The 13,773-nt window shown below is 42.5% G+C and overlaps 1 protein-coding gene across 9 annotated transcripts in view; it reads left to right on the top strand.

Moving 5' to 3' along the window:
- SLC4A11 (solute carrier family 4 member 11) overlaps positions 1-12,177 on the top strand; it is a 257,410-nt gene extending 245,233 nt beyond the window's left edge. For all 9 annotated transcript variants that reach the window (XM_039540269.1, XM_039540263.1, XM_039540262.1 and 6 more), the window contains 2 exons: positions 1,050-1,219; positions 7,170-12,177. In XM_039540269.1, the coding sequence (XP_039396203.1) occupies positions 1,050-1,219; positions 7,170-7,233 (234 nt within the window). In that variant the 3' untranslated portion in view covers positions 7,234-12,177. The remainder of the gene's footprint in view (positions 1-1,049; positions 1,220-7,169) is intronic.
- Positions 12,178-13,773: the final 1,596 nt, after the last annotated feature.

Here is a 13,773-nt window from a genome sequence, read left to right as displayed (position 1 = left end):
AGTCTCCTAATTTTATTTGGCATCTATTGAAACCCACTGCTACCTAGGATATCACAGGTACTGTAGATTCCCTTGATTGAATATATCCATTTGTAAATAAAGAATGGATATGGACATTGTATGCAGAGTACTCCATTTGTTGGCTCTTGTCTTAGGTTGTAAGCTGTTTGGGGCAGGGACTGTCTTTTTATTTTGGTTTTGTACAGCACCTAGTACTATGGAGTCCTGGCCCATGACAGGGGCTCTTAGGTGCTATGATACACAGATTGGCCTGTTGTACCTAGGTTAGGAAACCTGCATAACTGGTGCTGCGATCCTAGATCCATTCGTTTATATCAGCATCAGCGGATAGTCACTCCTACTCACACTACATTGCCGTCTCCTTGTGTGGGGTCTCTTCTGTCCTCTCCCCAGCTAAGTTCCACAGTTGCTCGATCTCAGATTGGGCTGAAGTCTGCCGCCTAAAAAGAAGATGGAAAGTTCTCAAATGGTAAAGGGCTCATTAAAACATAGAAAACAAACTGAAATGGGAGCAGCACGCAAACAGATCTGCCTAACACGGCAACACCACGTGATGCACACACTCTCCCTTGCCCCCAGATATTTTACATGTTGCTACAAAGTGTTGCTAATCATCCACTGGGGAATCTAATTATGGCATTTCTATCAGTATTTCTTGTGCTCCAGGTGTTCCCTGAGGCAAGTCTCTCTGGTTTTCCCCCATTTTTTATTGCCCAGTCATTCTCTGTGTTCTGTTGCCAGTACGACAGCCAGAGGTATTAGCTTTAACCCTAGAAATCCCCAATTCAGCCCTTTTGGCTTAAGGAACAGGCCAATACTCCGCTAAGAAAGTCCTTCAACATCTGCAGTGCCATTTGTGTATTTCTGGTATCTACCCGTTGACTTGATGTTTGATATGAACCCTTACAGCTGTGTGTTGATGGTTTCCCTAAAATAATTTCTCTCATGGGCACACTTTTTATACTTTATTCCCACCTGGACTGATTTGTCTATTGCTGCCTGACGTACACCCCTTCTCTCTTTCGCAGACGGCTTACCCTCCGACGCATTACATCCGCAGGGTCCCTCAGAGGAAGATCCACTATTTCACAGGCCTACAGGTTCTTCAGCTCCTCATCCTCTGTGGGTTTGGGATGTCACCATTACCGTACATGAAGATGATTTTTCCTCTCATTATGATAGGAATGATCCCAATCAGGTAAGACTCTCTCTGTACTGAAGACACCTCACTAAGTGGCCAGGATGTTTGGCTTCTGACTAGGCAACTGCATACTACTTAGGGTGGGTGTGATCTAAATTACATTGCTCAGGGGTGTGAAAAAGCCTCCACGCTCCCTGAGCAATGCAAGTTTCGCGCTGTCCACACCAGCGCTATGTCGGCGGGAGACACTCTCCTGCCAACATAGCTTACACTTCTTGCCAAGGTGGAGTCATGATGGTGACGGGAGAGTGCTCCTCCATCAGCATGATGCATCTTCACTAGACACGTGACCGTGCACAGCTGCACTAATGGAGCGCTGTAGTGTAGACTTGCGCTTAGATTTCTCTGTGATCCTGTGCCATATTCTGCACTGGCTTGAGTGGTCTCACAAGGTGCCAACTTGCTTCCCTGGAACCAGCTACCTGGATCATGGCTAGCAGTGTGTGGTGGGTAGGATTTTTCTCAGGACTTCCCAAGGTGGTGTGGGGCAGGGAGCCTTGGAACCATACACACCAGCCAGGATATCTAAGTGAAAGCCACGCATGACCAAGATAGACTGTAGCACAGAAGCAAGGAGGAACCCAGAAGGCAGATTAGTCTGCTCTAGGGGTAACATGACAATGCCTTGATTGGGGTAAAGCTGTGATTGAGTCTTCAACCTGTAATGTCCTAGATTACGCATGCGGCACCCCAGCTTGACCTGTAACTAGTTACTCTCAGCAGAATTGTTACATACAGTAAAGAATGTTCTCCTAAAGAACTCTCTCAGTATTAACTCAGTGCTTTATAGCTTCAAACCATGGCACAATTACAGCAGTCTCCTGGGCAGTGCTCCTTAGTGTTAAGATTACATTGGCACATGTTCCCAATTGGCTGAAATTTGCTTTAGTGGCCCGGAAGTGATTTGGGGGGGGTTTGTTGTGGTTTTTTGGTCTAAATTTCAGGAGACTCCCTTGATACTTTAGGGGCCATTAGTGAGTGAAAGAAATTCATTTTCTCAGCATTGTAGGAGTTGGGGTTTTTTGGCTCATTAAATAAAACAATTGACCGACGCCCTCTTTCGTATTCTGTCCTTTCTTAGGTGTGGTGGGAAATGAATTAAACATCAAACAGTAATAAGCTATTAAAAATCACTTCTAAGCATGCTTGTTGGGCATCGGCCAGCCCTGTAGCAGCTGAATGATGCCCTGCTGCCTTTGATGCATTACAATGCAGCGTTTCCCACGTGATCCAAAAGACACCGGGGCTGCTCGGAGAATCTGCGAGAAAAAGATTGCAAATGAACAGTGTGTGTCAAAGGTGGAAACTAATGGCCCAATCCTGTCCCCATTGAAGGGAAGGTCAAAACTGCCATGGTCTCCCTTAGAATCAGGATTAGGCTCTGGGTGGCTGTCGTTTTCTGTTGCTGCCCTTAATTGCTGCTTTTCCATACGAGCGGCTGGTCGCTTAGCCCAGCCTTGCAGAAAATGCCTCCAGCCAGACAATGACAGCAGCACATGTGTGAGCGTCTCCTTTCCCTTCCCCTCAGCGGCTGTGCCTAAATGAAAATTTTAGGTAATTCTCTTTCAGTTGCTGTAACAGTGCGTCACCACTGGTGCTAATGTAACCCCCACGCCTCCTGGGTGTGGTGTTCTGTCTCGTCTAGTGGCACCGAGACCACTTAGAAAGAGAGTTAAATGAGTCTGCCCTACAGCCTTAGCTAACAGCCAGTTGACTTTTAGCTCATGCAGTAGAGGCTCATGCACTAAGCTTCAGAGGTCCCAGGTTCGATCCCGCGTGCTGACGACCGGGCATTACGGTAATACAGGGAACACTAGTGCAGACCATCCACAGGTGTTTGTACCACCTTGCCATCTAGCCCTGCTGTCAGGAGAACTGTTCACAGCTCACGGTAGAGCGAGGTGTGGATTGAAAATGGAAGTGAAATCATTTAAATGTTATCCTGCATATGTTTTGCTTTCCTTTAATTAGAAGGGGGGAGGGGACTGGGTTGCAGAAAAAACAATAAAACCCCCACATACATCAACATTGAGGTTACATTGTTTAACTGTGTAAAAAAAATAGGAATTGCAGAATCGTAGGATTGGAAAGGATCTTGAGAGGTCATCTAGTCCAGTCCCCTGCACTCCAAGTCACAATTCTCATAGCAACATTCACTATCTCACACTGCACATAGACAATATCAGGGATTACTGCTTAGACTGCAAGATGGATACTTCAGTATGTGCAATCACAGCAAGTTTGTAACGGTGAGAACCTTTACTTCTGTGTCCTGAATTTTTCTCCTCATTAGTTAGTGTTACAGCAGGGCTGAGCAGGGTGGATAAAAACAGATGGTTTTTCTTGGGGCAGGAATTGGATTTTTTATTTAAATTAATGTTTTTCTTGACAAAATAAACCTGTTTACCATGAAATCTAAATTTAATACAAAATATGTTAAGGTCTAAACATCTTATAATCAAAACATTTAAATAAAAATTAAATTATGCTGAATCCATGAGCCTCTATCAAAAACTTTTGAGTCAAATGCTGCTTCTCTACATAGAGAGAGAACCAGAGGATAAACAACCAACTTTTGACGCCAAGCTTTATGAATATGGCACAATAGGACATGTGCTGTATTAAAGGCTTGATCCTGTGGGGGATCCAGGGGCTGTGCTACTGGGCGCAAGAGGCTGGCAAAGTCACCACAGACACTAGGGCCTAGCCTCTGACTCCAGGAGACACCATCATGTGTCTTGTCAGGATCATCCACTGAGCCCCCGGGGATGGTCTCGTACTCCTTTTCTATAGCTTCTCCCTACCTGAGCTCCGATTGGCTCAGTTCTCAAATTTATGAATATTTATGGCTTCACCCATCGTTGACCATTTTCTAACTTACACAAACGTACAATTGATAAGAATCTGAAAATACCAAGCGATATAATTGCTTAAAGAAATGTCCATAGTTACAGTGAACCCTTCTGAGTAGGCTCTATTTAGCTGTACATCAACATGTTTTAATGGTTATATCAACCAGTGACAGTGTTCCTTTCTTTAGAACAGGCGTAGGCAACCTATGGCATGGGTGCCAAAGGCGGCACGCGAACTGATTTTCAGTGGTACTCACACTGCCCAGGTCTTGGCCACCAGTCCAGGAGGCTCTGTATTTAAATTTAATTTTAAATGAAGCTTCTTAAACATTTTAAAAACCTTATTTACTTTACATACAACAACAGTTTAGTTATATATTTTAGACTTATAGAAAGAGACCTTCTAAAAACGTTCAAATGTATTACTGGCACGTGAAACCTTAAATTAGAGTGAATAAATGAAGACTCGTCATACCACTTCTGAAAGGTTGCCGACCCCTGCTCTAGAAAATAACTGAAATACAAATGGAAAAGTTTATTAAAATTGATGAATTAAATGAAAGCTTTCCACTCGGTGCTTGAAATCATGCTTTAAATCAACCCACCCTGCTGCTGAGAGTCCCCAACCAAGACTCGAGGCCCTGTTGTGCTAGGCGCTGTACATACACATAGTAAGTGACAGTTCCTGCCCCCACATTGTTGATCATTTAAATAGACAAGACAGACACGGGGTAGAGAAGGGAAGTATTATCCTCATTTTATAGATAAGGAAGTGAAAGGGAGATTAAGTGTCTTGCTCAAGGTCACATGGGGAGTGTGTGGCAGAGCTGGGAACTGAATCCATATCCAGTGAGTCCCAGCAGAATTTTGCAGAAATTAACACTGTGCGTGCAGAATTTCCTTTCCCCCACAGAAATGGGCTGCAGTGCTGCTGGCTGCCACTGGGAGATCCTGGACCTGGCAGAGCCCATCTCGCACAGAGAAGACACTGCTGGGGGGAGGGAGAGGGAGCTGGAGGGTTCCTGGCAGCCGCAGTTCCCAGCATGCCCTGAGAGAAGGAGAGGGCAGCATGCAGGAAACTCTGTGTAAGCCTGGGGCCAAGCATCTGGGTGTTTCTCCCTCTGGATCCCTTGGCTCGGGGGGCCCACAGTTGAGCTCTGCGGGAAGAGGTGTGGGTCTCTGGCCCCCGGCTGGAACAGGAACTGGGTTGGCATAGGGGATTTCTTTAACTCTCTACTCCTGGGGGAATTTTTACCTGTGTCCATGTTCTTACAGACACACTTGCTGACAGGTATTTTGAAATAACTTACCAAAATAATTGAAACTGGTGCGATTATGTGGTGTTATTTTGACCAATAACATTTGCAAAGTTTTGCTGAATTTTAAAATACCGTGCGCAGAATTTGTAATGTCTTGGCGCAGAATGCCCCCAGGAGTAATTATTTCGGGAGACTCTATCCTGGCTGTAATGGAATATTCCATCCGGAGAAAATGTGACCTCTCTCAATTCTTAGCAGGGTCAGAGCTTTGGGGATGCTGCTGACTAAACATGACTTCTCTGGCACTGTATCCCCATGGATAGGAGAGTATTTTAAGCATCCCTTTTCCTCTTTGCACAATCATTTGTGTTTCACAACATGAATTGAATGTAGCTCAAACAGAGTTTGTGTTTTCCTGGACGCTTTCATTTTCCACTGTTTAGCTCATGTCAGATCAATTTGAGGAGTTAAGGGCATTGCGCTGCAGCTAGTGAGATTTGAAATCTCCTTTCCTGGCTACCTATTGAGGAGCTCTAAATATAAACCAGGCTTATTACATTGTTGTCGTTATTATTTAAATAGTTGAAAAGTAACTTCCTGTGCTGTTGAGGAAGCAGAGGATTAATCTACAAATATCCAGTCGGATATATTAAGGAGAAAGCTTATTAATGTTGACTGTGTTTAGGGCCGGCTCCAGGCACCAGCCGACCAAGCACGTGCTTGGGGCGGCACCTTGGGGCGGGGCAGCGCTCGGGTTTTTTTGTTCGTTTCAGCCAGGCAGCACTCGGAGGGGGGGGTGTTTCGGTGGCGCTCGGAGAGGGGTTTGGGGGGGCGTGGCGCTCGGGGGGGCGGGGGGCTTGGGCGGCGCTCGCAGGGGGGGTGTTACGGCAGGGCGGCGCTCCTTTTTTTTGCTTGGGGCGGCAAAAAAGTTAGAGCCAGCCCTGACTGCGTTGCCACTTAGTGTGTGTTTCACTCAGAGGAGATACCATTATTATGATGTTCTATAAAAGTAGATTCCAGAGGCCCCAATCTGTACCGTGCCCAGCACAATGGGGTCCTGGTTTTAACATGGAATAAGGCAGTCCCTCCCGCAAAGACCTTACAGGGGCAAGACGGAGAACACAGTGAAGCAGGCAGAAGCAAAAGACGAGTGACTGTAAAAGCAGTGATGCTAGCTCTCACAAACAATATGTGGTGTGTTTTCTTAAAGCCCCAGCTCTTGGAGGCATTGAGTGTCTGAGAATCTTAGATGACTTTTGTTTTTGGGTTCTTGTAAAAGGAACTCAGATGTATTATTTTGTTTAAAATGGTGTCCTGTTTTAAGCCAGTCTCATAATGTTTTGGGTCCTGCTTTGTGATTTTTGAATAACAGACATGAGAGCTGGAAATGACACTCTAGGAAAGTTAGACCCCTCCTGAACACTTCAGCTCCTCAGGCTGGTTTATGTTCTGTTTCGACCGATCAAAAGCTGGTCAGCTGTCTCCCCCAAACCAAACAGGGACACAGATGTGGGGGCAAGGCCAACATTCCATTCCATCCTTGCCGCCTTCAGAGGGGAGAGGGAGCACCAGCACTAGACATGGTGGAGATGCTGCCCTGACAGCTGAAGGCAATTTGTTCTAGGAGGGTATTTGCAACACTGCCGTTTCAGGGATTCCAGCAATGTGAACAAACATGGCTGTGTTTTCCCGCCAGCTTGACAAACCTGATGTAAATCAGCAAGTTGCATGAATTGCCCCAGACACACCCAGCTCTGAAGAGCCTGGAAAAGGATGAACATAACCCTTATTGCAGCACTAACCTGAATCTAATTTATCTCTGTTGTTCACTCGTAGGTATAACCTGCTTCCTAGGATCATTGAAGCAAAATACTTAGATGCTATGGATGCGGAGCACTAAAAATGAATCTCTGCTCTCAGAACAGCGAACAGCTTTTCAAATCAAAAGGAAATGGCAGCCTTGCTGAGATGTAGAATTATTTATCTGAAGTTCTCTTTTGTTTAGAACCTCCAGGACTTTCTTTCTGCTCTAGTCTGGCACTTGGAGATATACGGTTGAAAACCAACTGGCCATTCAAGTTTCAGATCAAAACAGCCTTGGATTGAGAGGCCAGTACTCTTCTGAGTTTTGAGGCAAGCCAGCTTTATGGAAATGTCACCTTCTACATCCTAAAACTTGAAGTCCCACAGATCAAAGTGTTTCTCTTGTTGGATTGTGCTATGCTAGGGTTGCCTCGCGTTCCCTTTTTTAAGGGGGATCCCTTTTTTATACACTGTGTCCCTTTTCCCAGAACACTATTGAGATGTAAGGACAGTAATCAACCCTTGCTTTACAGATTTACTGAATAATTTGGAGCTTTAATGCAATTACCCATCTCTCCAGTTCATCTTCCAAAAGGATAGCCCTATGTCAGAGGAGCTCGTCAAGTTATTGATTAGTAGTGGATGGGCTGGGAAGCAAAAGAATATGGTTGTGCTGAGATTGTGTATTTAATTTTTTCATGTGTACCAGAAATGTTCAGAGGTTGGATTCACTTTGTGATGCTGATGTAATTACAGCCGCTTGGGAATGAGTTGAACCTATTTTACACTGTTACTTCTCAGTAATCGAATATAGAATTGTAGGTGTGTACAGCAGCAACATTTTGGTTGTGTCCAAATTCACCTGGATGCTGAAATGTGGCAAAATTCAGTCATGTGCATTAATGTTCGCATATACATATGTACAGAACGGCCTATGTGTACATATATACATACATAATTTAGATTGGTGTATATATTTTGCATATATATTATACATATATTGGATATCTAGGCATATTCTTTCAAGATATTGAAAGTGTTCTTGTGCAATCAGTGTTACCTGTACTATGTTGACATACATTTGCCCTTTGCTTCGGTGCTTCTTTTTTCTCCTTCAAAGCCATTCTTTGTCAAACTGCATTAACCCAATTACTGATATTTTTTAAACATACTGCTACGTTCAAACTTTCCTTCATTTTTCTCTAGTCCTTTGGCTTTTGTGACCTGCATCATCCTGTCTGAATGCTTTCTGACATCTGAATTTTCCATTTAATTTTAATGTACAGTATGTAGTGAAAGTTGGTTGTTTTCTAATCAATATTTCTGTTTGTCACTTCACTGTTTCAGTTTTGTAGCTACCTCCCATTTCCCCCCACCCCCAAACATTACATTATATTTCTGTATGAATTCTAACTCTCCTGCTATCTATTTTATCTTTTGGTTTATTTAATTTAGCTGGTATTATGGTCAGTTTTTCTATACTTGAAGTACTGTGAAACAAGCTATCCTGTAGCGAATTCCATATTCATCTCTAGTGCAGCCAGGGGCAAACTTTACAAGAAAAGAAAGTGGAGCAATGAAGATAATTTTAAAAAGCAAAAAATAGGATCACATTACAATAAATGCAAACAGACAGTAGATTAGTGCAGACAAGTGTTTTTGTTTCAAGCAAATTGTTTGCATAATAATTGGCGGTGAGGTTTATCAGAGAGAATACATCGGCGATTTGGCTTTCTTTACGAAGTAAAAAAACGCATCTCTCCATCACTGAGAGGAACTGGGGAAGAAAGCTCATAAGCTAAAACCAAACTTATAAACCCAAACTCAATAACTAGTTTGCTTTTAATAACACTCAAAGGGATTCCATCATAATGCAATTGCCTACAGCTTTGAAGGAAACTACTGAGAGCAGAGTGTTCAGTTTCTCTTTGAAGTTTCATAAGTTTCCCATTGACAATCCAATGAAGGAGCACCAGGTTGTTCCTAAGGGTTTATATGTTACTGTCGGGGATAAACATTTAGCACAGTGATTGCAGGGAAATTGATTCTCTACTTCATTAGCCATCTAAGCAGCATTGTATTACCTTGAAAATGTAACCTTATGTTCTACTCAACTCCTGCGGATGTGCTGTGAGGGGCATGGCCTAATTTGGCCCTCTTAATAAATGAAACGTGGGCATTGCCATTAATTTGTTTTTACTAGGAATGTCTTAGCACACCAAAAAGAAATCGCTGTAGTAACATACATGGCTAACTAACTAACAAACAGATCTGACACTTTTTGCATGATCCGGAACAAGAAGATAAGAATTAAAGGCAACTAAATTATGCACATTGACTAATATTCTTAATCCTGGAATCAGGTCTATAGTAGGCTTGCTAGCAGTCATTGCAGAAGTTTCAAATTAAAGTTTATTCATTTTTTTAACGTCACCTAAAGATGAGGTGAATGTTCAGCAAACAAGACTGTTGTATGGTCCAGGGGGCAGTCTGTGCCAGTCCACACAAAAAAGACCAGGTGACTCAAAAAGAGAACAGTGTTGATATCCATGGTCGGATATGAATTGCAATAAGACAGTTCTCCAACAAATTCTTTCCTTCCCAGTGTAAAACACATTGAAGTGAAACCCCCTGAAAAGAAGGTTGGGTGTCTCAAATACTTTGGAGTGACCTGCGTGTTGAAAACATGGGTGTTCAAACTACACATTTGTTGTGTTGTGTAATTGATGCTTGGGCTCCCACTGTTTGTGTTTCTAACAGCAGCCTTCACAATGTGAAAAATCAGACTCCATGCATGAGAGGGTATAAAGCACACGATGGATCCCCTGACTGGGAGCGGGGCGTGAATGCTGCATGCAAAGCAGCTGTTTCAAGTAAAAGTCCATAGGTGAAATTCATCTCTGTGCAGTCTCATGGAGCATAAGTTGTCCATAGGTTTTGGGTTGACCCCTGCACAGGAGGTGAATTTTGCTGTACACATACAATAAATCTAGTTACAGAAAAGCCTATGAGCGTACCTGCAAACTGCATGAAAATAATGTAGGACGAAAAAGGAAAAGAAAACCCTAAACTATGTGCAATAGAACAGCTACCATAGGGTTCATTGTTCACCTTGTAAACTTACATGAGTTACCACGACCTGTCATTTTTTGCATTGGCAGACTGGGTGTGTTGCACTTAACAAAAGCCCTGGCAGGAGTAACCTATTTTAAATGAGCTCTTTCTCAGTTTCTTGAAAGAACCAAAAATGCCCTTTACTTTTCTCTAAGTCTCTCTGAAAATAGCAGTCCAGATGCAGTGACAAACGTCGCTGAGTTAAGCAATGTAAAATATAGAAGTAGTTACACTTCAATATGGTTTGGAGGCAAATTAACCCTCACAGCTAAAATAAGCACCCTAACTACTTCTATATTAAGTTGTTGTTTTGGAACAGTTTGTGATGCAATTTCAATCTCGCGTGTATTTTCTTTTTACCATAAACATGACTTTGATTTTTTTTTTCCCCAGGGTTTTCACTATATAAATCATGGGCCAGAGAATCAACTGATGTAAATTATCATCAGTCAATGCAGTCAATAGCACTATTCCTATTTTCCCTATCTGAGGATCTGGCCCTACATTCTAATCTATGGGTATCAGATGAAAAGCTTGACTATGTCAGAATGTCTTGAATTCTATCAGGCTCACAAGGTACTGGTAATGATGATCCTATTTCAGGCCCAAAAAAGTCAGGATTTTCATACAAGTACCTTTCCCTTCCTGTTACAAATGAAAGTTCTTTTGCTTCTCTTTTTACTGATGTAAGCAGGCATTTCCAGGAAGTAGGCTAACTAAGAAAAGAGAGTTTGCTAAACAGAACTATTTCTGCACTTTAATACCTGTGTGAAGGTTAAGACAGTTAGAATGTAATAACCAAAAGTTTTCTTTTATTATAAGCTCTTTAGATAGATATGCACAATGTTATGTATAAATATTGCCAAAGAACTGGATCTGAAAAGATGACGATTGCTGTTAATTAAGAGGGCCTTGTGCTGTATTCTACTGGAGTCAGACGGTAGTAAATACCTGTGAAATGACTGGAATTTTGTAACCTAAATTAGTTGCCAACATCTGCCAAAATTATGAGGGTACTGGGAAATATAATACACTTTTTTTAAAAGGCTGTAGTTTGTAGGCACTTAATGGTATCGCTAGAAGTCATCCTGATCAGGTGGAAATGTAATATTAATTGATAAATAGGTCTGCTGGTTTGAAAGTTCTTTTTAAAGCTGATGAAATGCTGTTGCTACATTACACATTGAAATGGATATGTTGAGGTTTGTTGTGTGTATTAAAGAATGCTGGTGCTCTATGGGCTGCTGAATGTGCCTTCCAGATTGCTCAGAAACTAACACACAAAAATCTCCACCAAGCAGCGGCGAAGTTTGAAAAGCCTTATTGGATGGTAAAAGCTAGCTGGTTACATACCACCGAGTCACTGTTAGGGTAGTGACATAAAAAAATTCAAACTACTTTCTGGCCAAACATGCTACTTGGTGAAACATCCCAAGGTAGAATCAGATAACTGTACTGTGAGAAACACACATCACTGATGAACTGCCCATGAATTAAGGATACAATCATATAAAAACAAATACAGTACACTAAGATGCTGAAATATGACCATTACAAGCCCTTGACTCGCTGCATATCACAGTAGGACCACACAAAAAAAAATCTTGATGCACCCAGCTTCTAAAACATGCATCTCCAACTGAGCCACCGAATTAAGCCAGCTTTTGGAGAGGTGTGCACCTTCCATTTCACTGCATTGAAACCATCAGGAAAACATAGTTCAACAGCATGATCTTGGGAGAAGCAGGAATTTTGGTTCAAGCTGATTGGATTGTAGATCTAGAGTTAATCGGAACAAACATTTCATTTGCCATCTCGAAGAGAGAGGAAAGTAACGTCAATGGGAGAAGATATATTGATCTCACCTCAAGAACAGCCATCATGTTCCAGATTTCTGCTAAGCATTCACTTTGCACATGTTGGAATAGACAGAGATAAAAGTCACCTAGAACATTTAAAAGTGAGAGGGTCACTTTTTAAAATGTGCATTTATTCTTGGAAGCTAGCTGGCAGCAGTAGCGATGGTTTAAATTAATAAATTGTTTGCCCTGTCTGTTTCCCATACCATGGCATTGGCTACTGCTGCTAAATCGTTGCTCTCTCTTCTCCGTGTGTTGACCATTACGCATTCCTTCCATGGATCATACATCAGAGGCAAAATCTACTCTTCTGCTCTCCATTCCAAAGACATTGGCAATGTGTCACTATAGCATGCCACTCAATCTTCACTGGCCTGTACAAATTCTGAACTAGCTTTAAGGCATAGGCATGGCAACTCGTGCCATCTCAGACAATTATGAATCATTCATAATTTCTATTATATGATTGTTGTGCTGCTGTATGCAGCACCTCTTTAGATGGTTAGCTTTCTGGTGCAGTTCTTCACTAGAGCAGGCCTTTCTTTCATCTCTTGAGCTTCCAAAAATACTGAAGTGATGTGATTGTCTAATTTTCCTAGGTGTATTTCCAAGGAGGCCTGTGGATGTTAGAAATGAAAAGCACATAGCATTGCCAATTTGATATCAAATTGCTTAAAGAAAACATGCCTTGAACTCCCAGTTCTGTCCCCGGAGCTGCAGGCCTGGCTTGTGTTACAGCAAACAACTGGCAACCAGGATTGTGTCAAGAGCTGAGGGTATTGGAGGTTGCCAGAATATTTTAAGAGGTTCCAGAAATGCCTAACAACTTCTAATACCTTCTTTCACTGTGGTGTGTGTCCAAAATCCTTATGGCATCTCCAGCATTGTTGCTTCTTCACAAATGCACATGGTTGCCCTGCGAGCTAAGAAAATTAGTCTATAATTTTTCTACAGAAAAGTGCAAGAACATGGATCACTGGGTACGATTCTGAACTGTATTTGATAGAACATCTATGATGTCCTGGGGAATGTATTGCCTCTCCCAGTGAGAGAATTCAGTTTCCATTATAAGACCCAAAGCCTGGATGTTCGATGAGTAGAGGTGGCCTGTTGTGCCAACATGCGTATGGTGGCATTTGTAATGTGGATTCTTTTTGTTGTGAACCAAGTTAGATCATCCAGCTCATTTCACTTAGACTTGAGCTGAGCACCCAGGTGTGGAAAGCCACCAAATCCCCCCCAGCTAGTATACACTTCTAAATTTAACTGCTGCTCGACTTCAAGCTTGAAATGCACCAGTCCCAGTGATTTCCTGTATTGTGTCACTGTTGCACTGCTTTCTTGCTATGGTGCTGTCCACTTTGTCATTGAGCAAGATGGCAGCAAGGAGGAAAACTGATTAAATGAAAATCCTTTAGGTTAATAGTCTTTGGCACTCTGTCCTCAATGCGCAAAGAGAAGAGCTGGCTGACAGTACCTTCACCTTAGTTACATGATCGGATCCAACAGAAAATCTGCGTATCAGGTTCAACATCTGATGCATCTGTTTCTGTACTTGGTTTACCAAGTTCAGCAGGGCAATGAGACACGTGTCAGCTTTGCTGGAAGTAGCTGATCCAATGAGTGCAGTAGCTAGGTAATTAAGTACCGTGGTTTGCAGGTGA

The sequence above is a fragment of the Mauremys reevesii genome, linkage group 5 (assembly GCF_016161935.1).
Source record: "Mauremys reevesii isolate NIE-2019 linkage group 5, ASM1616193v1, whole genome shotgun sequence".
NCBI classification, from domain to species: domain Eukaryota; kingdom Metazoa; phylum Chordata; order Testudines; family Geoemydidae; genus Mauremys; species Mauremys reevesii.
Note: the sequence above shows the minus strand (reverse complement) of the source record. Positions and strands in the feature narration are given on the sequence as shown.